Source organism: Nicotiana tomentosiformis, chromosome 8 (assembly GCF_000390325.3).
Source record: "Nicotiana tomentosiformis chromosome 8, ASM39032v3, whole genome shotgun sequence".
NCBI lineage: Eukaryota > Viridiplantae > Streptophyta > Magnoliopsida > Solanales > Solanaceae > Nicotiana > Nicotiana tomentosiformis.
This window is the reverse complement of record NC_090819.1, coordinates 126,349,453-126,373,219: the sequence shown is the minus strand read 5'-3', so window position 1 is coordinate 126,373,219 and position 23,767 is coordinate 126,349,453. Positions and strand designations below refer to the sequence as shown.

The following is a 23,767-nucleotide window of genomic DNA, read 5'->3' as shown; positions in this document are numbered from 1 at the left end:
CGACACAAACGAAACGAGCAAATGCACAATTTCCATACATGACTCTATTCATAGAAATATTAGAGATGCTTATGTTCTTGATTTCCCACGTGTCATATTATTTTATCATCTGTTCATGGGTCTCAAAAATACGTAAGTTGAAAAGTTTATTTCATGATATTAATCATAGGCATAATGGTCTTATGACGTACCGAGAGATTTTATTAACGTATTTCATATGCATTTCATGCATTTATACATGCACATTGACCCATGACCAGATGGCGTTATATATGTGTGTGTGTATATGGGATATGGGATATGGGGCATAATGGTCTTATGACGTATCGAGAGATTTTATTAACGTATTTCATATGCATTTCATGCATTTATACATGCACATTGACCCATGACCAGATGACGTTATATACGCATATATATATATATATATATATATATATATATATATATATATATATATATGGGATATGGGAAAGGTTATGGCGTGGCGTTATATACGCACCACCGCCTGATCAGCTGGTATACGTTGATGATTTTTCTACAGTGGCCGGAATGATATGATGGGATGCCCTCAAATGCTTGATGATGTTATGAACACATATACCTATGCATGGTATGACATTTATACGCATATGCATGACATTATAAATATGAAATGATTTATAGAGCTATTCAGACATACATGTTGAGTCTTTTACTCCATGTTTCTCTCATGTCTATTATTTACTGATTTTCATTCCTTACATACTCGGTACATTATTTGTACTGACGTTTCTTTGCCGGGGGATGCTGCGTTTCATGCCCGCAGGTCCCGATAGACAGGTCGAGAGTCCTCCAAGTAGGCTATCAGCTCAGCGGAAGATGTTGGTGCACTCCATTTGCTCTGGAGTTTCTTATTTGGTCAGTATAATTAGGACATGTATTGATTGGTATGGCGGGGCTCAGTCCCGACCTTTATGATACTTATGTACTCTTAGAGGCTTGTAGATAGATGTCATGTATACGGATACGTGTATGGCCTTGTCGGGCTATATTTTGAGTTTACAAATGACCATGTTGGCCTTATAGGCCCGTATGTCATATGTGTAAATTTTTATATCAGGTTGGGTCGTCCTATATGAAGTACTCCCCCATGTTCATTCTGATTAGCCCATGATGGCCCGTGTGGCTCATTTGCCATTGAAATGTACGATAAGAATGATATGCTATATTGGTACTTGGTTGAGTAAGGTATGGGGTGCCCGTCGCGGCCCATAGGTTTGGGTCGTGACAAAATATTTTCTTGAAAAATAAATAGTAATCTTACTCATTTTTTGGTGTTTGGTACGTAAATTAAGGAAAATAATTTCTCAAGAGTATTCATAAATAATTTAGATATAATAAACATGAAGCCATAAACTTTTGAACCGACAACCTTCTGAACCTATAAATTTCATAAATTCCTGAACCGCTAAACTTCCGAACCCGTAAACTTTATATTTCTACACCCGTAAACTTCCAAACATATAAACCTCCGAACTCATAACTTTGAAAATCGTAAAATTTCGAACATGTAAACAGAAAAATAAAAAAACCATAACTGAAAATATAAAAATAATTGCGGGGGGGGGGGGGGGGGGTGCAAAAATGTAATAACCCAATATTTTAAATGAGAACATATTGAATATTTGATCAATAATTTAAGTCCAAAGGAAAAAAAACTAACTAATAAATTTTTTTTAAAAAAGAAGGAAAAATGCTAAGGAATTGAAACAAGAGGGCCGAAGCCCATTCTTTAGCCTAAAGACAAAAAGAAAAGAAAGGGATTAAGGGAAAGGGGGGAAAGACTCACGGCTGGGAAAATAAGAAGAGACAACATGATTTTGCCATTCTCCTTGGAATTTTTTTATGAATTATACTATAGATTTGGGGTTATAAACTTATATATTTCTGTATATACCAACAAAAAAGGAATATTAATAGGTTTGGGGTTATAAACTTATATATTTCTGTATATATCAACAAAAAAAGGGAATATTAAAAAAGGGGATAAACTTATATCTTTCAGAAACTTTTCCATTTCGTTAGTGATTGGTAATCAACTATGATTGCTATTAATATTGGGAATATTGGAAAAGGTTACAATGGAATTTTAATAGCAGTGAGTTGGGATACTTAAATAGATCTTGATATTTCAAGTAGAATTAGAGGGATTTGTTAGGTTATTTTAATTCGGCGAATTAAGAGCCAAATAAGAAACTCTGAGGATTTGGGTATTCTAAATTAGTAATGAATTTAACCTAAATGAAGCAATTAACACGAGATGGATGTTGATGTGGTTATAGATTGATTGAAGAAAGTCATATGGATCGCTCGAGGTGACGAGTTTGATATTTCACACGAGTACTGTGAGTAGTAATCTTACCGCAATTTGCATTTTCATAACTTGCATGATTTACATATAATTTTTAATATGAATATATTACCGATTATTTTGAGTTGCATGTGAGACAAGTCTTTTACTCGATATGATACCGAAATAATTATTTGAGATAATTACCGTTATTTTAAATATTCTTGTTGTCACTAGATATGTTTTACCGTTACTTGAATTTACGGTTATCGAAATAAAATTACATGATATGATAAGAACCGAAATGCCCTATATTGTTTTAAAATATTTTCTTATGAGTATATACGGATTACAGAGATAAGTATAAATGGGAGTAGACTTTGAAAGATCCCGTAGCTAACGGCGGGTTCGTTAGACCTGTTACACCTTGTAATTACCGATTACTGTTATAGCCCTCGCTAGTGGGAAGGTAGAACTAGCATACCGTTACTGATTTCTCTCGAGTAGGGACTACCGTTATATTTGACTTCTTGCGAAGAAGTCCACAGTTATACCGATTACATGATCCGTTCATTGAAACCTCCCAAACATGAATATTGATATTACACAATATTTACCGAGCTTATTACCGAATTGTCAATTGATTTATATTAGATGAAAAACATGATGAGACTGATTATTGTTTATTATTTCTGAAAGGGCATTCTTATGATATTTTCTGTTTAATATATATACTAGCATATTTTCTGACTTGTCCCCAATAAAACGGTTGTGGTTAAGTGCTATTACTCACTAAGCTAGCGACTCACTCCCCGCTATTTTTTTCCAGAGACAGCAGTTGACGCAAGAGAGGATTTCGTTAATTAGAGCGCACATGTTGATAGTTCTTGGTGAGTCTCGCACTTGTTCGCGTAGGCGGAGATTTTATTTATTGTTATGGTCTTTTCTTTGGACTCTTAGAGTCGCTCCATAGTCATTCTTTTAGTGTCATAAATATTTTTTCGTTATTCTAGACTTATGATGAGTATTGCACTTTCTTATCGAAATTGGAGATAAATTAGTATTTCTCGTTGTTAATGGGTTGATTAGTAGTGGTGGAGATTTATTTTGGTTAATTGATAAGTTGTTGATTGTTTGGTTTGATATTAGGATAATTGGTTGTTAATTTTGAGACAGGATATTCTTTTGGATAGTCCAAAAATAGGGGAAATTCTGTTCGTTTTTCTGTAAATTACCGATAAGGCGTACTTGGGAGCACTTGCTCCTAAGCACCGGTCACGATCCTAAATTGGGTCGTGACAAGGTTGGTATCAGAACTTAGGATTTAAGTCCCGAGTCATGGAGCAATGTTTAGTAGAGTCTTGCTCATGGGCATGTAGGCGCCCATACTTATGATCTTGAGGCTACTAAACATCTAGGAATGTTTTCCCTTCTTTCATTCTTTGATCGTGCGTTGAGATAACTTGAGATTGACTTTGGAGTATTTCTTTCGCAGATGGCTAGGACACGCACGCCATCATCTGCTAGACGTGGTGCTGGACGTGGTACTAACCGAGGTGGCGATCAAGTTGGGGTTCATCAAACTATAAGACATGCGGCTCCTCAACCTAAAGTTGGGAACATGGGTCAACCCCAAGCTACTATGCCAGATCAAGTGCAAGAACAGGGGGTTCAGGACGCTCCATCACCAGTGCCAACTATTGTACCTATTGTCGCCTTACCTGCAGATGCAGTGGCAAGGTTATTGAATGTGTTAGAGGCATTGGTGCCTACTCAGGGTGGAAGTTCAGCTCCTCATGCTACTTTACAGACGCAAGCACTTGCACAGACTCAGACTTTCGGGAATAAGTAGGTATCCCTACAAGAGTTTCTGAAATTGAAATCACCAAAATTCACAGGTTCTGATAATTTAGCAGATCCTCAAAGTTTCTTGGATGGGACACTCAAGGCATTATGTGCTCTAGGATGTTCTAGTGAGAGAGCCATGGAGCTCGCAGCATACAAACTAGAGGATATGACCAATGCATGGTATGAAATTGTGTTGCTAGGAAGGCCAGCAGGAGCAACACCACTGACATGGGACGAGTTCACTAAGTTGTTCATGAATCATTTTCTTCCGGACAACCTGATGCAAAAATATGCTAGAGACTTTGAGAGATTGGTTCAGACTCTAGATATGGATGTGTTAACATATAACACCAAGTTTTGTAAGTTGGCTAGATATGCTCCTTACTTAGTGCCTACCGAAGAAACTCGAGTTTAGAGGTTTGTTGATGGATTGGTTGGTCGTCTATACACTGTAGTAGCCCCATATATGAAGACTTTATCCTACTCTGATGCAGTCGACCTTGCTAGAAACATTGAAAGCAAGGGACGTGATGAGCGTACAACTAGTGATTTATGTAAGAAGGCTAAGACAGAAGGGTCTTTCAGTGGCAGTTTTAGTGAAAATCGAAGAGCAGGAAATCAAGGACAGCAACAACAGGGTTCTCAGACAGGGACACACCTGCCTTCACAGCCCACATACAGACCACATTAAAGACAGGGTACTAGGGGACCATCATCATCTGGACATCATAATTTTGGGCAGATATATGCCACTACTTCAATTTGCTAGACATGTGGTAGATCACGCTTGGGCAAATGTCGTGTTCTAACTGGAGAGTACTTTCGGTGTGGCCAGTAAGGACATCACTTGAGGGATTACCTTCAGCCTCCAAGAAATTTCAACCAGGCTTCTACTCAGTCAGTTGCACCTACTCAGACTACTCGTAATACCTTAGGTGCTAAAGGAAATAGAGGTCGAGGTGCTGAAGATCGTGCTACTGTGACCTTATTGTACTTGATATGATTGACTTTGACATGCCGATGGGAATGGATTGGTTGTCTTCTTGCTATTCTATCATCGATTGTCATGCAAAGATAACTAAATTTGAGATATCAAACGAACCCAATTTTATTCTAAGAGGGAGTCAGGCTCCAGAGATTTGCAAAGTTGTATCCTTTATGAAGGCTCAACGACTTCTAAAGAAAGGTTGCTTGAGTCTCTTAGCTATTGTAAATGACACAAGAAAGGAAACAATTAGTAAAGAAAATGTACCAGTAGTAAGAGAATTTTCTGATGTATTTCCTGAGGATTTACCAGGATTGCCTCCAGTACGAGAAATAGATTTTGGTATTGATTTGCCACCGGACACATCCCATATCAATACCCCCATATCGGATTGCACCAGCAGAGTTGGAGGAGCTAAAACAACAACTGCAGGATTTGTTAGATAAGGATTTTATCAGACCGAGTATATCTCAATAGGGTGCACCAGTACTGTTCGTAAAGAAGAAAGATGGATCCCTGAGAATGTGCATTGACTACAGGCAGTTGAACAAGATAACAATACGCAATAAATATCATTTGCCTCGTATAGACGACATGTTTGATCAGTTACAAGGAGCTGCCCACTTTTCAAAGATTGACCTTCGTTCTGGTTATCATCAGCTTAGAATCAAAGATGAAGATATTTCTAAAACTGCTTTCAGAACTCGATACGGGCACTATGAGTTTCTTGTGATGACTTTCCGACTAACTAATGCTCCAGCTGCATTCATGGATTTAATGAATAGGGTGTTCAAGCCGTTTATGGATAGATTTGTAATAGTATTTATTGATGATATCCTGATATATTCTCGTAGTCAAGAAGAACACGAGAATCATCGCAGGACTGTGTTGCAGACATTGCGAGAACATCAGTTTTATGCTAAGTTCTCGAAGTGTGAATTTTGGCTAGACTTAGTAGCATTTCTGGGGCATGTTGTATCCAAAGATGGAATTATGATAGATCCTAAGAAGACCGAAGTTATGCACAAATGGCCCAGGCCTACTTCTCCTATAGAGATTCGCAGATTTTTAGGCTTAGAAGGCTATTACAGGCGTTTTGTACAGGATTTCTCCAGAATAGCAGTGCCATTGACTAAGCTAACACCGAAAAATACAAAGTTTCAGTGGACAGAGGAATGTAAGAAGATCTTTCATATACTCAAAACATATTTGACAACTGCACCAATATTAGCCTTACCATCAGGTTCGGTAGGATTTACAGTATTCTGTGACGCCTCAAGGGTGGGATTAAGATGTGTTCTCATGCAAAATGGTCGCGTTATAGCTTATGATTCTAGACAATTGAAAAGGCACAAGCAAAACTATCCTACATATGATTTGGAGATGGTTGCAGTGGTATTTGATCTAAGAATTTGGAGGCATTACCTATACGGCGAAACTTGTGAGATTTATACTGACCATAAAAGTATGAAGTATATCTTTCAACAGAGAGATTTGAATCTTCGACAGCGTCGGTGGATGAAAGTACTCAAAGACTATGACTGTTCTATTTTGTATCACCCTGAAAAAGCCAATGTGGTGGCTGATGTATTGAGCAGAAAATCTATGAGGAGTTTGGCACATATAGCTCCTAAAAAGAGAGTTTTGGCCAAAGATATTCAGAGACTATAAGTTACAAGTATAAGATTTTGTGTCGGAAATTCAGATGCATTGTTGGCTTGTGTCCAGGCTAAGTCTTCATTAGTTGAGCGCATTAAGGCCATCCAATATGAGGACGAGCTATTATGCAAATACAGAGATGAGGCCTTAGCTAGTAAAAGCAAAGATATGATTGTTGGAAGTGACAGTGTTCTTCGAATGGGTAATAGGTTATATGTAGCAAACGTAGATGGGTTGAGTCATGTTATTCTTGAAGAAACCCACAACTCTAGATATACTATACATCGTGGATCCACAAAAATGTACCATGACCTGAAATAATTTTATTGGTGGGAAGGCATGAAGAAGGATATTGCTAACTTTGTTTCTAACTGTTTGACTTGCCAACAGGTCAAGGCAGAGCATCAGCGACCCACAGGACTACTACAACAAATTGAGATTCCAGAGTGGAAATGGGAAAGAATTACTATGGATTTTGTCACTGGGCTACCACAAACCCTTAGAGGTTATGACTTTGTATGGGTGATTGTAGATCGATTGACAAAATCAACACACTTTTTGCCAGTGAAGACTACATATGGTGGAGTGAGGTATGCACAAATATTTATGAATGAAATTGTCCGACTTCACGGAGTTCCAATATCCACCATCTCTGATAGAGGACCACAATTTACCTCACACTTTTGGAAATCTTTTCAAGAAGCATAGGGTACACAAGTAGATCTTAGTACTGCATTTCACTCACAGACAGACGGACAGTCTAAACGTACTATACAGATCTTGGAGAATATGTTGAGAGCTTGCATTATTGAGTTTGGAGGTAGTTGGGACACTTATCTACCTTTAGCTAAATTTGCTTGCAATAATAGCTTCCAGTCCAGTATTCAAATGGCACCATACGAAGCACTGTATGGTAGAAGATGTCGTTCTCCTATCGGATGGTTTGAAGCTGGTGAGACTAACTTATTGGGGCCCGACTTAGTACACGAAGCTATGGACAAGGTCCAGTTATTCAGACAAAGATTGCTTACAGCTCAAAGCAGACAAAAATCTTATGCAGATAAGAGAAGAAGATACTTAGTGTTTGCAACTGGAGACAAAGTATTCCTACGAGCCTCTCCTATGAAGGGTGTGATGCGATTTGGGAAAAGAGGCAAGTTGAGCCCATATTTGTAGGGTCGTATGAGATACTAGACCGAGTGGGAGCTGTGGCTTATCGTTTGACACTTTCTCCTGGGTTGTCTTTTATTCATCCAGTATTTCATGTATCTATACTTAGAAAATGTATATCGGACTCCTCTCCTGTGCTTGAAGCCCCGACTATACCGCTTGATGAGAAGTTGTCTTACGAGGAGGAGCCGATGGCTATTGTAGATAGGCAAGTAAGAAAGCTACAATCAAAATGAATTGTGTTCGTTAAAGTCTTGTGGGGAAAGCATACAGTTGAAGAATCTACTTGGGAAGTGAAAAACGATATGCAAGCGAAGTATCCCCATTTATTTCAGTTAACACGTACGTACTTGAGTTAAATTCAGGGACCGAAGTTCATAAGGTAGGGAGGATGTAATACACCAATATTTTAAATGAGAACATATTGGATATTTGATAAATAATTTAATTCCAAAGGGGAAAAAAGAACTAACTAATAAAACCAAAAAAAAGAAGGAAAAATGCTAAGGAACTAAAACAACTGGGTTGAAGCCCATTCTTTAGCCAAAAAGCAAAAAGAAAAGAAAGGGATTAAGGGAAAGGGGGGAAAGACTCACGACTGAGAAAATAAGAAGAGACAACATGATTTTTCCCTTCTCCTTCCATTGAAGAGCACAACAAGAGTTCAACACACAGAAAACCAATTAAATAGAGAAGAAGAAGAAGAGGAAGGTAAGTTTTTAAACCTAATTTATAGATTTGATTCATAAATTTCATGGCTATAGAGTTGGGGGTTAAGAATTAGTTGAAGAAATAATATTAATGAAATAATGTAGTCCATGGAATCTTTTATGAATTGGTGAATATACTAAAGGTTTGGGGTTATAAACTTATATATTTCTACATATACCAACAAAAAAAGGGATATTCTTTCAGAAATATTTTTGTTTCGTTAGTGATTGGTAATAAACTATGATTGCTATTAATATTGGGAATATTGAAAAAGGTTACAATTGAATATTGATAGTAGTGAGTGGAATACTGAAATGGGTCTTGATATTTCAAGTAGAATTAGAGGGATTTGTTAGGTTATTATAATTCGGCGAATTAAGAGCCAAATAAGAAACTCTGAGTATTTGGGTATTCTAAATTAGTGATGAATTTAGCCTAAATGAGGCAATTAACACGAGATGGATGTTGATGTGGTTATAGATTGATTGAAGAAAGTCGTACGGATCGCTCGAGGTGACGAGTTTGGTATTTCACACGAGTACTGTGAGTAGTAATCTTATCACAATTTGTGTTTTCATAACTTGCATGATTTACACATGATTTTTAATATGATTATGTTACCGATTATTTTGAGTTGCATGTGGGACAAGTCTTTTACTCGATATGATACAGAAATAGTTATTTGAGATGATTACCATTATTTTAAATATTCTTGTTGTCACTAGATATATTTTGCCTTTACTTGAATTTACGGTTATCGAAATGAAATTACATGATTTGATAAGAACCGAAATGCCCTATATTGTTTTAAAATATTTTCATATGAGTATATACGGATTACAAAGACAAGTATAAATGGGAGTAGACTTTGAAAGATCCCGTAGCTAACGGTGGGTTCGTTAGACCTGGTGCACTTTGTAATTACCGATTACCGTTATAGTACTCGCTAGTGGAAAGGTAGAACTAACATACCGTTACTGATTTTTCTCGAGTAGGGACTACCATTATATTTGACTTCTTGTGAAGAAGTCCACAGTTATACCGATTACACGATCCATTTATTGAAACCTCCCAAACATGAATATTGATATTACACAGTATTTACCGAGCTTATTAACGAATTGTCAATTGATTAATATTACATGAAAAATATGATGAGATTGATTATTGTTTATTGTGTGGTTTGATATTATGATGGTTGGTTGTTGATTTTGAGACAGTAAATTCTTTTTGATAGTCCAAAAACAGGAAAAAATTTGTTCGTTTTTCTGTAAAATACCGATAAGGCGTACTTAGGAGAACTTGCTCCTAAGTGTCTGTCATGATTCTAAATTGGGTCGTGAAAAAAAAATGAAAATACAAAAAACAGAAAACAGAAAATTGAAAATACAAAAACAAATTGCAGGGATGGGGGGTTGGGATGGGTGGGTGGTGCATAAAAACGAAAATGTGATATCTAAGAAAATATTTTCCTCACTTTTTCTAGCGAAGTCATTTTTCTCCAATTTCAAGAAAATGTGATATCTAAGAAAATATTTTTCAAATTATTTTGTGCAACCAAACATTGGAAAATGGGAAAACACTTCTCGGAAAATATTTTTCGTCATACCAAACACACCCTACATTTCTTCATCCCAAAAGAATTAAATTCGTGTCTAACCTTTTATTATTTCGTCTTTTTTTTAACGTTATATTTGCTTTTTTCTGAGGTGAAAATGTTACAGCTAATCTTTATGAGATCAGTTTCACAAAATAAATTCTTAAGAGTGAAAACAAGATAGAGCCAAATGATAATCTTTGAGTACTAGCATTCTATCAAAGGTAGCAAAAAAACAAATCTTTCACGTATAAAAAGAATAACAAAGCATGGATTACCATATATATTCATTTTTCTTGTGTTTTCGGTCATCGATATTTAATGGTAATGAAATAAAGTTTTCATATATAGGGAATATATTAGAAAAGATTTTTATTTGATTAAATTAGAAATACGATGTGATGACCCAATAGGTCATCTAGAGTTTTAACCCTTAATTATGTGTTTCAAAACCTCTAATAGCTCCTTTTAGCCTTTCTCGATTTGCATGCACAGTTCGTGTCTTTTTCCGGAAGGCTTTTACGTGAAAAATTAATTAAAATGTGAATTCGTGCCTTAAGAATTTATTTGAGTTGACTTTGGTCAACGCTTTGAGCAAACATACCCGAATCCATATTTTGACGGTCATGGTGGATCTGTATCATGATTTGGGACTTGACGTATGTCCGGATTCGAATTTGGAGGTCCCTAGCTAGAGTTATCGCAATTTGCTAAAAATTTGAAGTTTAAAGGTTTAGAGAATTTATGAATTTGACTGAAGTTTGACTTTGTTGCTACTGGGTCCGGATTCTGGTTTCGGAGCTTGGTATAGGTACATTACTATATTTTTGACTTGTCTGTAAAATTTGGTGCAAAACGGAGTTGATTAGACATAATCCAGGCGTCCGGTTGTTAAAATAGAAATTTTTAAGTTTTATCGAAACTTTCATTCGTTTTGTTATCCTATTCGTAGTTTTAGGTTTTATTTTGGTATTTTGATCGCGCGATCGAGTTTGTATGATGTGTTTGGGCCTGTGTGCATACTTGGTTAGGAGCCCCAAGGCCTCGGGTAAGTTTCAGATAGGCCACAAAGTGATTTCAACCTTGGTAGCATAGTTGATGCCCATTTTGTTACTGTTGTTCTCGTGCAGGTCTCGCATTTGCGAGACAATCATTTGCGAACAAGGATTTGCATTTGCGAGCATGGGTAGATTGGGGGATCCTCGCATTTGCGAGGTAAAAGTCCACATTTACGAACTTGCCATTTTCGCTTTTGTGAAGGCAGAGTCGCATTTTGCGACTCAGCTTGGTCCTTGGCAATCTTCTCATTTGCGAAGAATTGGTCCGCATTTGCGAGAGCTGGGGGTTCGCATTTGCGACCAAAAACATCGCATTTTCGATGACTGGGTTTGTGAGAGGAGTTCGCATTTGCGACCTCTCTCTAGCAATTGCGATGTTTGCAATTGCGACATCCGCAGCTGGGTAAAAACTGAGATAGACGGGATTTTGCTCATTCTTTCAAATTCTCAAGCCTAGAAACCTTAGAGGCGATTTTCCCAAGAGACTTTATTCCTCAATTCATTGGTAAGTTATCTTAATCTACTTTCATTTATTTACCCCTTACATTTCATAAGTTTTCATCATTAAACTTAGGATTTTCATGGTGAAAATTGGGGATTTGGGTAGAATTAGGTATTTTTGTAAAATTAGAATTTAGACCTCGAATTGAGGTCGGATTTTGAAATAAATTACATAACCGGGCTCGAGGGTAAATGTGTAATCGGGTTTTGGTCCGAATTTTGGGTTTTGACTAAGCGGGCTAAAGGTTGACTTTTGTTGACCTTTTGTGTAATGACCTAAATTGAATCTCTTTCATTCGTGGGTGAGGCTTATTTTGAATCGTTTGGTTAATAATTTGTTAGATTTGGGTTGTTTGGAGGCTTGTTCGAAAGGCAAAGCCGTGGTTGGACTTTGAGTCGATTGCGGAGCGAGGTAAGTGTCGTGGCTAATCTTGACTTGAGGGATTAGGACTTGATTGCCTATTTGCTATGTATTTAAATATGTGGGTACACCGTATATGTGATGTGATGAGTACCTATGTGTTGTTGTTAGGTTAAAGCATGCAGGTGGGACTTGTTTCCTTGTAATTTATTATCTTCTGTGATTATGATATCTATGCTTAGACTAGTTTATTACTTAATTGATTGTTCTTTCCTCATTTATGAACTATTTGTGATGATTGAGTATTTTTTTAGAAGTTGAGGTTCAGTATTTTGGAACCGTTGTTGACGTAAAGTTTATTCTTGCTTATTCTATCTCCCAAATATTTATATCCATTGCTACATGATAAGGGGGAGTGTTAAAGCACGAAGGGTAATGTCGTACCGTTTATTGCTTCATTTACAGAATAATACATGGTAAGAAAGAGAGTTAAAGCATGAAGGGTGGTGTCATGCCATATTTATCATTTCTTAGAGAGATTAAAAGTAAAAGCACAAAGGGTGATGCCGTACCATTATATTATTTCATGGTGAGGTTGAAAGTAAAAGCACGAAGGGTGATGTCGTGCCATTATCATTATTTTATGGTGAGGTCGAGAGTAAAATCACGATGTGTGATGCCGTATTACCTTTATTTATTATGTTTATTCATTTTCATTGGTTGATGGTTAATTTGAGTCTCATATTGTCATTTTTGGTTGTAGTTATCGTATCTTGTACTCTCTTTCGCATGTCCCCTCCCAATCGTACGTGTTTAATCTCTATTTGTTGTTATGTTGCATGAATATCTTCGTTTGTACAGGTTTAATTACGTGGGTGTCCTATCATAGCCTCGTCACTACCTCGTCGAGGTTAGACTAGACACTTACGGAGTACATTGGGCCGGTTGTACTCATAACACACTCTGCACTTTTTGTGCAAACTTTGGTACTGGTCCCAGTTGTACGTGAGGTACATTAGCTCAGATTGACATATTTGGATACTCTAGTTAGATCTATTGGCGTCCGCAAACCTTGAAGTCCCCTTCATCTTTCCTTATTTACTGTTCATTTCATTCGAAACAGTTGTATTTATTTCAGATTCTATTTGTAGAATCTCTAGAAGCTTGTGTACTTGTGACTTCAGATTCGGGTTGTATCTAGATATCTGGTTATTATGCTACTTCGTACTTTATTTTAGTTTAATCTCAGTTTAATTGGTTTATTTATTTGAACTGTTCTAAGAAATTGGTTTAAGAATTTCTCTAACGTTGGCTTGCCTAGAGAGTGAAATGTTAGGCGCAATCACGGTCCCGAATATGGAAACTTCGGGTCCTGAAAAGTTGGTATCGGAGCACTAGGTTGCCTAGGTGTCACGAGTCACGAGCATGTTTGGTAGAGTTTAGAGGATCAGTGCAGTGACGTCTGTACTTATCTTCTAGAGGCTATGGAGTTTAGGAACAGTTTTACTTCTATTCTTTTCTGTCGTGCGATTTTATTCTATCAATGATAATTGAACTCTTCTATTCTTGTTCTCTCGCATACGGCGAGGACACTACTATATCTTCAGTTGAACAGTAACCGTAGCCCCTAGTGGCAACTTCTACGAGGGGCAAGGGTCGAGGCTGAAGTCGCCCCAAAGGCCGAGGCAGAGGTAGAGCTCAGCCTAGAGCTCGAGCACCAGCAGTGGAGCCTAAGGTGGATTTTGATGAGGAGGTTCCAACTCAAACTATACCTGCTGGACCGGCTCAGGTTCCCAAAAGGGTTCATAGTCACTCCAGTGCTTTAGGATGCTCTAGTCCGTTTGGTGGGCCTTATGGAGAGTGTGGCCCAGGCCGGTACATTTTCGGTAGCACCCGCCATCTCTCAGGCTGGGGAAGGAGCATAGACTCCCGATACTCACACTCCGGAGCAGATGGTTCCCTAGTATCAGACTCCAGCAACCCCGCCGGATGGAGCAGTTCAACCAGTTGTTGCGGTACAGGCCGGTAATAGGCCCGCCATGTCTTCCGAGGCTTTATTGAGATTGGACAAGTTTACAAAGCTCTTTCCAATTCACTTAAGTGGTGAACCTTTTGAGGACCCATATGATTATCTTGATTGCTGCCATGAGGTGTTGCAGAACATGACTATAGTTGAGACCAATGGGGTCGATTTTGCTGTGTTTCAGATGACGGGTTCCAACAAGAGGTGGTGGAGAGATTATATATTGAGCACACCAGCTGAGTCGCCTGCACTTACTTGAGATCAGTTCTCTCAGCTATTTCTAGAGAAGTTCCTCCCTATCATACTACGAGAGGATTACTGCAGGCAGTATGAGCGTCTCCAGCAGGGCAGTATGACTATTACTCAGTACGAGACACGTTTTGTGGATCTAGATCGTCATGCCCTTATCTTGCTTCCTACTGAGAAGTAAATGGTGAGGAGATTTATTGATGGACTGCACTATCGGGCTATAGATTGTTAAGGAGATCGGGGCTATATTTCCTTGCACACAGCTACAAATGTTGCTAGACGGATCGAGATGGTACTTGCTCAGGAGAGGGAGCATGGGTCTGATAAGAGGCCTCGTCATTTCGGTGGGTTCAGTGGTGACTCGTCTAGAGGTAGGGGTACTTTTGGTAGAGGCCATCCTCCCAAGCCGTTTCAGTCAACGCCCCAGGCATCTCACAGTGCTTCCGGTAGTAGTGCCCCTTATGTGTCTCATCCCGACCAGCTAGCCTACAGTGCACCATCAGCTCCTATTAGTGAACCTTCACTCCAAAGTTTTCAGGGTAGTTACCCAGGTCGGCAAATTTAGTTCCAAGATCAGCAATCATAATAACCGATGGCCTGTTATACTTGTGGTAATCCGAGGCACATTACTCGATTTTGCCCTCGGGCACCGAGCAACACACAATAACAATGTTCTCGTGCCATGGTTCCTGCACCGGTTGCTTCACCGCCTGCTCATCCAGCCAGAGGTGGAGGTTAGGCCGTTAGAGTGGAGGTCAAGTCGTTAGATGCGGAGTCCAGCCAGTTAGAGGTCGTCCGGGGAAGTGGTTCAGAGTGGTGGGGCCCATCCCCAGTGTTATGCTTTCCCAGCTAGGCCTGAGACTAAGTCATTTGACATTGTCAATAAAGGTATTGTTCCAGTCTGCCATAGAGATGCTTCAGTTCTATTTGATTCGGGCTCTACTTATTCCTACGTGTCATCCTATTTTACTTCATATCTGGTTGTGCCTCATGATTCTTTGAGTGCTCCTGTGTATGTGTACACACCTGTGGGAGATTTTATTATTGTAGATCCTGTCTATCGCTCGTGTGTGGTTAGCATTGTGAGTCTTGAGACTAGCGTAGATCTACTATTTCTTTACATGGTAGATTTTGATGTCATCTTTGGTATGGATTGGCTGTTACCTCATCATGCTGTATTGGATTGGCACACCAAGACGGTGACCTTAGCTTTGTCGGGGTTGCCTCGATTAGAGTGGAGAGGGACTCGTGGACATTCTACCAGCAGGGTTATCTCTTATGTGAAAGCTCGACGTATGGTCAAGAAGGGGTGTATATCTTATTTGGCTTATGTCCGTGATTCTAATGCGGAGGTTCCTTCCATGGATTCAATACTGGTTGTTCGTGAGTTTCCAAAGGTATTTCCTGCAGATCTACCGGGGATGCCACCCGGCAGAGATACTGACTTCTGTATTGATTTGGCTCCAGGCACTCAGTTCATTTCTATTCTGTCATATCGTATGGCCCCGCCAGAGTTGAAATAATTGAAAGCGTAGTTGCAAGACTTGCTTGATAAGGGATTTATTAGACCTAGTGTCACACCCTTGGGTGCGCCTGTGTTGTTCGTGAAGAAGAAATATGGGTCAATGAGGATGTGCGTAGATTATCGGGAGTTGAACAAAGTCACCATCAAGAACAAATATCCATTGCCGAGGATTGATGACTTATTTTATCAGCTTCAGAGTGCCAAGGTGTTTTCGAAGATTGATTTACGATCTGGCTACCATCAATTGAAGATTAGGGCATCCGATGTTCCTAAGACAGCTTTTAGGACTCAGTATGGGCATTATGAGTTTCTAGTGATGTCATTTGGGTTGACAAATGTCCCAGCATCATTTATGGATTTGATGAACCGGGTTTCCAAGCCCTACTTGGATTCCTTCATAAGTGTATTTATTGATGATATATTGATCTACTCCTGCAGTCGAGAGGAGCACGAGCACCATCTTCAGATTTTACTCCAGACTTTGAAAGACAACCAGTTATATGCCAAGATTTCAAAGTGCGAGTTTTGGTTAGACTCAGTCGCCTTTTTGGGGCACGTCGTATCAGCAGAGGGCATAAAGGTGGATCGTAAAAAGATTGAGGCAGTTCAGAACTGGCATAGACCCACTTTAGCTATAGAGATCCGGAGTTTCCTGGGTTTGGCGGGTTATTACCGCCGGTTCGAGGAGGGGTTTTCATCCATAGTAGCTCCATTGACCAGATTGACCTAGAAGGGTGCCCCGTTCAGATGGTCAGACGAGTGTGAGTTGAGATTTTAGAAATTCAAGACTGCTTTGACTATGGCGCCAATGTTGTTGTTGCCCACAGGTTCAGGATCTTACATAATGTATTGTGATGCATCTCGTATTAGGATCGGTGCAATATTGATACAGGATGGCAGGGTGATCGCTTATGCGTCGCGACAGTTGAAGGTTTATGAGAAGAATTACCCTATTTATGACTTAGAGTTGGCAGCTAGTGTTCATGCACTGAAGATTTGGAGGCACTATCTTTACGGTGTGTCGTGCGAGGTATTCATGGATCATCGGAGTCTACAATATTTGTTCAAGTAGAAGGATCTCAACTTGAGGCAGAAGAGGTGGTTGGAGCTGTTGAAAGACTATGATATTACCATTTTGTATCACCCTGGGAAGGCCAATGTGGTGGCTGATGCCTTGAGTAGAAAGGCAGTGAGTATGGGTAGCCTTGCGTACATTCCAGTGGGTGAGAGGCCGCTTGCATCAGATATTCCGAGCTTGGCCAATCAGTTCGTGATGTTAAACTTTTCAGTGCCTAGTCGTGTTCTAGATTGTATAGTCACTCGGTCGTCCTTGTATGAGCGCATCAAAGAGCGGCATTATGATGACCCTCGTTTGCTTGTCCTTAGGGATACAGTGCAGCACAGTGGTGCCAAGCAGGTTACCGTTGGAGATGATATAGTTTTGAGGATGCATGGCCGTATTTGTGTGCCCAATATAGATGGACTTTATGAGTTGTTTCTTGAGGAGGCCCACAGTTCCCAGTATTCTATTCATCTAGGCACCGCCAAGATGTATTAGGACTTGCGGCACCATTATTTGTCATGCCCCAACCTCGGGGAACGCGACCGGCGCTCAACCGAGTGAACCCAGTCGAGCAAGCCTATTAAACCTTTCCTACCCGACTCATTTATAATCCAAAAAGGGATCGCATCACCATTTGTAAAACAGGGGGGAGATCAGTTATATAAATATATAAACATTGTAAGTTCATTTTTCCTGATATACATTATGCCATAGTTGAGTTCCCAAAATATAGCTCGATCCAATGACCACCCCAACATACATACATGACCCACATAAACGTCTACGGAGCTCTAAGAGTACAAAAGAGCAACATGACAATATCGGCAACAATGCCCCGGCTATACCTCAAAATATGAAAACTTATACAAAAGAAGGACTACATGACCCCTGGGAGAAATGGGGCTCACCAAGACAACTGTGAGGAGAGAAAGAGAGCACCACTAACTGCGATCGGCACTATCTGCGACGGAACCACCTACGTTCATTCAAAGATGTAGTGCCCCCGGCAAAAGGGACGTTAGTACTGTCGAATAGTACTAGTATGTAAGTCAAACACCAATATTAGTAGAATGAACAGTGAAACAAAGAGAAGGCAGTCATACTAATCAATAAGAGCTTCATAGAAATACGAAGAAAACACCAAGTAAGGGTCACATAGTTTCCAATTCAATCTTTCCATCCTTTTAGATTAATAATCTTTAGTGTAAGAGCCACAACTCACAATGCCACCGTGTTATTACACGGAGTCCGGTCTCGGCCCGACCGGCTAAGCCATATCAAGTGAGACATATCTATATCCACAATGTAAATCAATAATTCCAACACAAATGCTACCATGTGTACAACATGGCATCCGATCTCGGCCCGATCGGCTAAGCCATCTCACTTGAGACATAACCTCTTTCATTTGTTCACTAAATTCACATTTCTTTCCCATCTTTCGTTACATGGCACAAACAACCTCATTTATTAAGTAGTTCTTGGCACTTGAGAACATTTTACAATTCAAGTCTTTTCCTTTTTCATCCGTTCAAATAACATCATCATTCATGTCGATAAGTACCATCACATAAAGCATTGCACACATAAGGGAATGAGCTTGGAAACAACATAATTACGTTCTCAAATAGCATGATGACATGGTAACCATCTAAAACAATTAGGGAACATGAATCTTTCAATCCAACACACTAAGGCAAACAATTCTAGTATGACCAAGTTAGAACTTACACCCATTATTCGGACACCAAGAGTTCAATTCTAGGAAGAAGAGAGTTAGCCATACACACCTCAATTGCGTTTCTTTAGACTCTACAATTATTCGAAACCCTTACCAACCACAATCTATTTTAGCAATATACAAATTGAACCCAGAATTAGGAAAACGTTCTTGGTTCTAGCTCACTTTTTCCCCACACTTTTTATCACACATACATTAAAGATAAACCACCCTCACACCCATGAAGTATCACCCTAGTACCCCATTATAGCTATGTTTGAAATCAAGAGCTGGGGTGATGAAGTCTTACCTTTTAGGGTGAATAATTTTGGTGCTCTACTTGAATATTTCCAAGGCTTTGAGTGATGGTTGAAGATCGATTGATGGGAATTAGGCCCTCCCTCTAGAACCCTCTCTCTCTTACACTAGAAGTATCAAAAATGAGCTTCAAAATATACCTAATGGGTGTTGTAATGAATTGAGAGTCGAGTTTTAAATTAAGAAAAATGGTGCCCCGACACAGGTCTGCGGTCGCATATGCGACCGCATAATGGTTATGCGGTCCGCAAAGTGACCGTAGAAATGGCCCTCAGGGGCCTAAACTTTCGGCTCAGGTATGCGACAATTATGCGGTCCGCATACTTGTTCTGCGGTCACATAATGTACCGCAGAACTCCCTCAGTAAAAACATAAGAGGGATTTTGCGATCGATATGCGCTCCGCATATCGATTATGCGGTCGCATAATCGACCGCAAAACTGACCTGAAGTTGGCCAAACTTACTGCTTCACTCTACGGCCATTATGCGGTCCGCAGAGTGATTATGCGGCCGCATAATGGGCCGCAGAAACACTTTTTCCTACTTAACATATTCCTCTAAGTCCGTAGGGTACTGTTCAGTCCAAAAAGTCCGAACCGCGACAAGCTTGCGAGCCGTGAAAATTTCTACTATAGTAACGCAGGAATCTATCTTGGTACCACAAAACCCCGAGCTTTTGGTTAAAATTTTTACGGGTCCTTACATCTTCCTCCACTTAAGATCATTCGTCCTCAAATGAGGATCAAGGTTCACTTAACATAGTTTCAGTTATGCCACATACCATTAGCCCCAAATTTGCCTAACTTCCTAACTTCTTGAAAATTTCGCCAGAGTTTCCTTTGTATTTAGGCCTATCCACCTACCAGAGAGCCCCCGAAACACACCTTAGCAACATATATATAATCAAATGACACAGTAAAATGCAAAATGACACCAACCGAAGCCTCATGGGTGACATATAGCTAGAAAGGAGTGTCTTTATATTAGCCGAACAAGCGATACAAACTTGAGTGGAAACAACTTCATAGAACTATTACATGGCTATTCAAACAAATGAGGGTACTTTTCTTTCATTTCATTATCGGCTTCCCACGTAGCTTCTTCGACTTGTTGGTTTCGCCATAACACCTTCGTGGATGCAACTTCTTTGTTCCTTAACTCCCATACCTGTCTATCAAGGATAGCAACCGAAATCTCTTCATACAGAAATTTTTCACTAACCTCGACGATCTCAACCGACATGATAGCGGACGGATTACCAACTACCTTCTTCAACATGGACACATGGAACACCGGGTGCACTAATGATATCTCAGGTGATAGATCAAGATCGTACGCCACCTGCCCTATCTTTTGAGTGATTCTATACGGCCCGACATACCTCAGACTTAATTTCCCTTTCTTTCCAAACTGCATGATCCCCTTCATGGGAGATACCTTCAAGAACACCCAATCATCTTCCTTGAATTCTAAGTCTCTGCGACTCTGAGCAGTTTTCAACCGCTCTTTTATGATTTTAACCTTATCCATAGCCTGATGAACAAGGTATGGTCCCATTAGTTCAGCTTCTCCAACCTCGAACCATCCAATCGGCGATCTACATCTTCTACCATACAAGGCCTCAAACGACGCCATCTTAATACTGCATTGAAGCTGTTGTTATAATCAAATTCTATGAACGACAAATGATCATCCCAGCTACCCTTGAAGTCAAGCACACACGCACGCAACATGTCCTCAAGCGTATGAATAGTCTGCTCTGCTTGCCCATCAGTCTGTAGATGGAAAGTTGTGCTAAGATTTACCTGCGTACCCAAACCTTGCTGAAATTTCTTCCAGAAATTAGCTGTGAATTGGGTCCCTCGATTGGAAATGATGGAAACTGGAGTGCCATGAAGCCTGACTATTTCCTTGATATACAATTGAGCATATTGTTCCGCAGTGTCGGTGGATTTAACTGGTAAGAAGTGTGCTGATTTCATGAGTCGATCCACAATCACCCAAATTGAGTCAAACTTACGCGGAGTGTGCGGCAACCTTACCACAAAATCCATATTGATCATTTCCCATTTCCACATTGGATTTTCTATACTCTGTGCTAACCCACCGGGCCTTTGATGCTCGGCCTTCACTTGTTGACAGTTTGAACATTTTGCCATAAAGTCTGCCACACCCCACTTCATGCCATTCCACCAGTAAACTTCCTTGAGATTATGATACATCTTTGTAGAGCCTGGGTGCACGGAGTATCTAGAAGTATGAGCTTCTACCATGATTCTTTCCCGAAGACCATCTACATTTGGAACACATAGTCGTCCTTGGTACCGTAATGTACCGTCATCCATGCCAAGAGAAAAAGCTGTAGTCTTATGTTTATGAATCCCTTCCTTCAGCTGCACCAGCATAAGATCACTGTATTGCTTCTCCTTGACCTCCGTCACAAGCGATGATTTCGCCCTATTCCACACAATCACCCCCCCTTCATTAGAGTCCGCAAGACGAACTCCCAAACTGGCCAACTGGTGAACCTCCCGGGCCAAGGGCCTTTGACATGCCTCCAAGTGAGCCAAAATACCCATAGATTTCTGACTAAGAGCATTTTCCACCACACTAACCTTCCCCGGATGATACAAAATGTCGATGTCATAATCTTTGAGCTACTCAAGCCACCTTCTCTGCCTTAAGTTCAATCCATTCTGCTTGAAAATATATTGAAGACTTTTGTGGTATGTGAATACATCTACATGGAATCCATTCAAATAATGACGCCAAAATTTTAATGCAAAAACTACCGCCGCAAGCTGTAAGTCATGAGTTGGATAGTTCTTTTCATGATTCTTAAGTTGCCTTGAAGCATATGCTATGACCTTACCATGTTGAATTAATATACACCCAAGACCGATCCTTGAAGCATCGCAATACACCACAAACCTCTGGCAGGGTCAATATCGACGCCGAAGTCAATCTTGATTTCAATTCCTGAAAGCTCCTTTCACAAGTATCGGACTACTGGAACTTAACTGCCTTCTGCGTCAATTTAGTCAATGGAGAGGCAAGAGTGGAGAACCCCTCCAAAAACCTCCTATAATACCCGGCCAAACCCAAGAAACTGCGAATCTCTGTTGTAGTAGTAGGTCTAGGCCAATCCTTTACCACCACAATCTTTTGAGGATCAACCTTAATTTCTTCTCCGGAGAAGACATGACCTAGGAATATAACAGATTCAAGCCAAAATTCACCTTTCAAGAACTTTGCATACAAGTGGTGGTGATGAAGAGTCTGCAGAACTGCTTTGAGGTGGTCGGCGTGATCCTCTCGACTTCGTGAATATACAAGGATGTCGTCAATGAATACTATCACAAAAGAGTCAAGAAACGGCCTTAAGACTCGATTCATAAGATCCATGAAAGTTATCGGGGCATTTGTTAGCCCGAAAGACATTACCAAAAATTCAAAGTGCCCATACCGGGTTCTGAAAGCTGTTTTCGGAATATCCTGCTCCCTTACCTTCAATTGATGGCACCCGGACCGCAAATCAATTTTGGAGAAGAACTTAGCACTTTGTTATTGGTCAAACAAATCATATATTCTAGGCAATGGGTATCTGTTTTTGATTGTGACTTTGTTGAGTTGCCGGTAATCAATACACATCCGCAGCGATCCATCTTTCTTTCTAACAAAGAGAACCGGTGCGTCCCAAGGCAACACACTCGGTCGGATGAAACCTTTCTCTAGCAAATCCCTCAGTTGTTCCTTTAGCTCTTTTAATTCTGTCAGCGCCATTCTATAAGGTGGAATGGATATAGTCTGCGTGCCTGGCATCATATCAATCCCAAAATCAATCTCCCTATCTGGAGGTATTCCAGGGAGCTCATCCGAAAAGACATCGGGGAAATCATTCACAATTGGTACAGATTCAAGGGTAGGCACTTCAGCAGTGGTGTCTGTCACTCGTACCAAATGATAAATATATCCCTTCCTGATCATCTTTGTGGCCTTAAGGTAAGAAATAAATCTACCTTTTGGTATAACATTATTCCCCTCCCACTTAATAGTTGGCTCGTTAGGAAACTCAAGCCTCATAATTCTGGTCCGACAGTCAAGTTTGGCAAAACATGAATAGAGCCAATCCATTCCCATTATTACATAAAAATCAATCATCCCAAGTTCAATAAGATCGGCCATGGTATCCCGACCACGCACCGTGACAACACAATCACTATAAATCTATGCGGCCATAATAGACTCGCCAACCGGAGTAGATACAGAGAACGACTCATGAAGCTGTTCCGATTATATCCCGAAGCTCGTAGAAACATAAGGAGTAACATAGGACAAAGAAGATCTGAGATTAATAAGGGCATACACATCATGAGATTGAACAGTAAATATACCTGTGATGACATCTGGGAAGCCTCCGCACTCTGTAGACCACTCATAGCATAGAATCGGCTGGGTTTTCCCAAACTCTGTGCACCACCCCTAGCTGTACCACGCCCTGCGAGTGCTGAAGAGCCTCGAGCTGGAGGGTGTGCTGAAGATGTGGCAGCTGTAGGATTGGGATGACTGAGTTGTGCCCCTGCCTGCACCCTGACGGGATGCACGAGACTCCCTCTGAATATGGCCTCTCATTCCGCATCCGTAAC

The 23,767-nt window shown here is 40.1% G+C and overlaps 1 protein-coding gene across 1 annotated transcript; it reads right to left on the bottom strand.

The window, feature by feature from the left end:
• Positions 1-22,127: 22,127 nt before the first annotated feature.
• On the bottom strand, positions 22,128-23,306 carry LOC138898113 (uncharacterized). The gene is made up of 2 exons (XM_070184150.1): positions 22,937-23,306; positions 22,128-22,327 (listed from the first exon to the last, which is right to left on the bottom strand). Exons 1-2 carry the CDS (start codon positions 23,304-23,306, stop codon positions 22,128-22,130), a joined length of 570 nt encoding a protein of 189 aa, XP_070040251.1.
• Between the last annotated feature and the right edge of the window lie 461 nt (positions 23,307-23,767).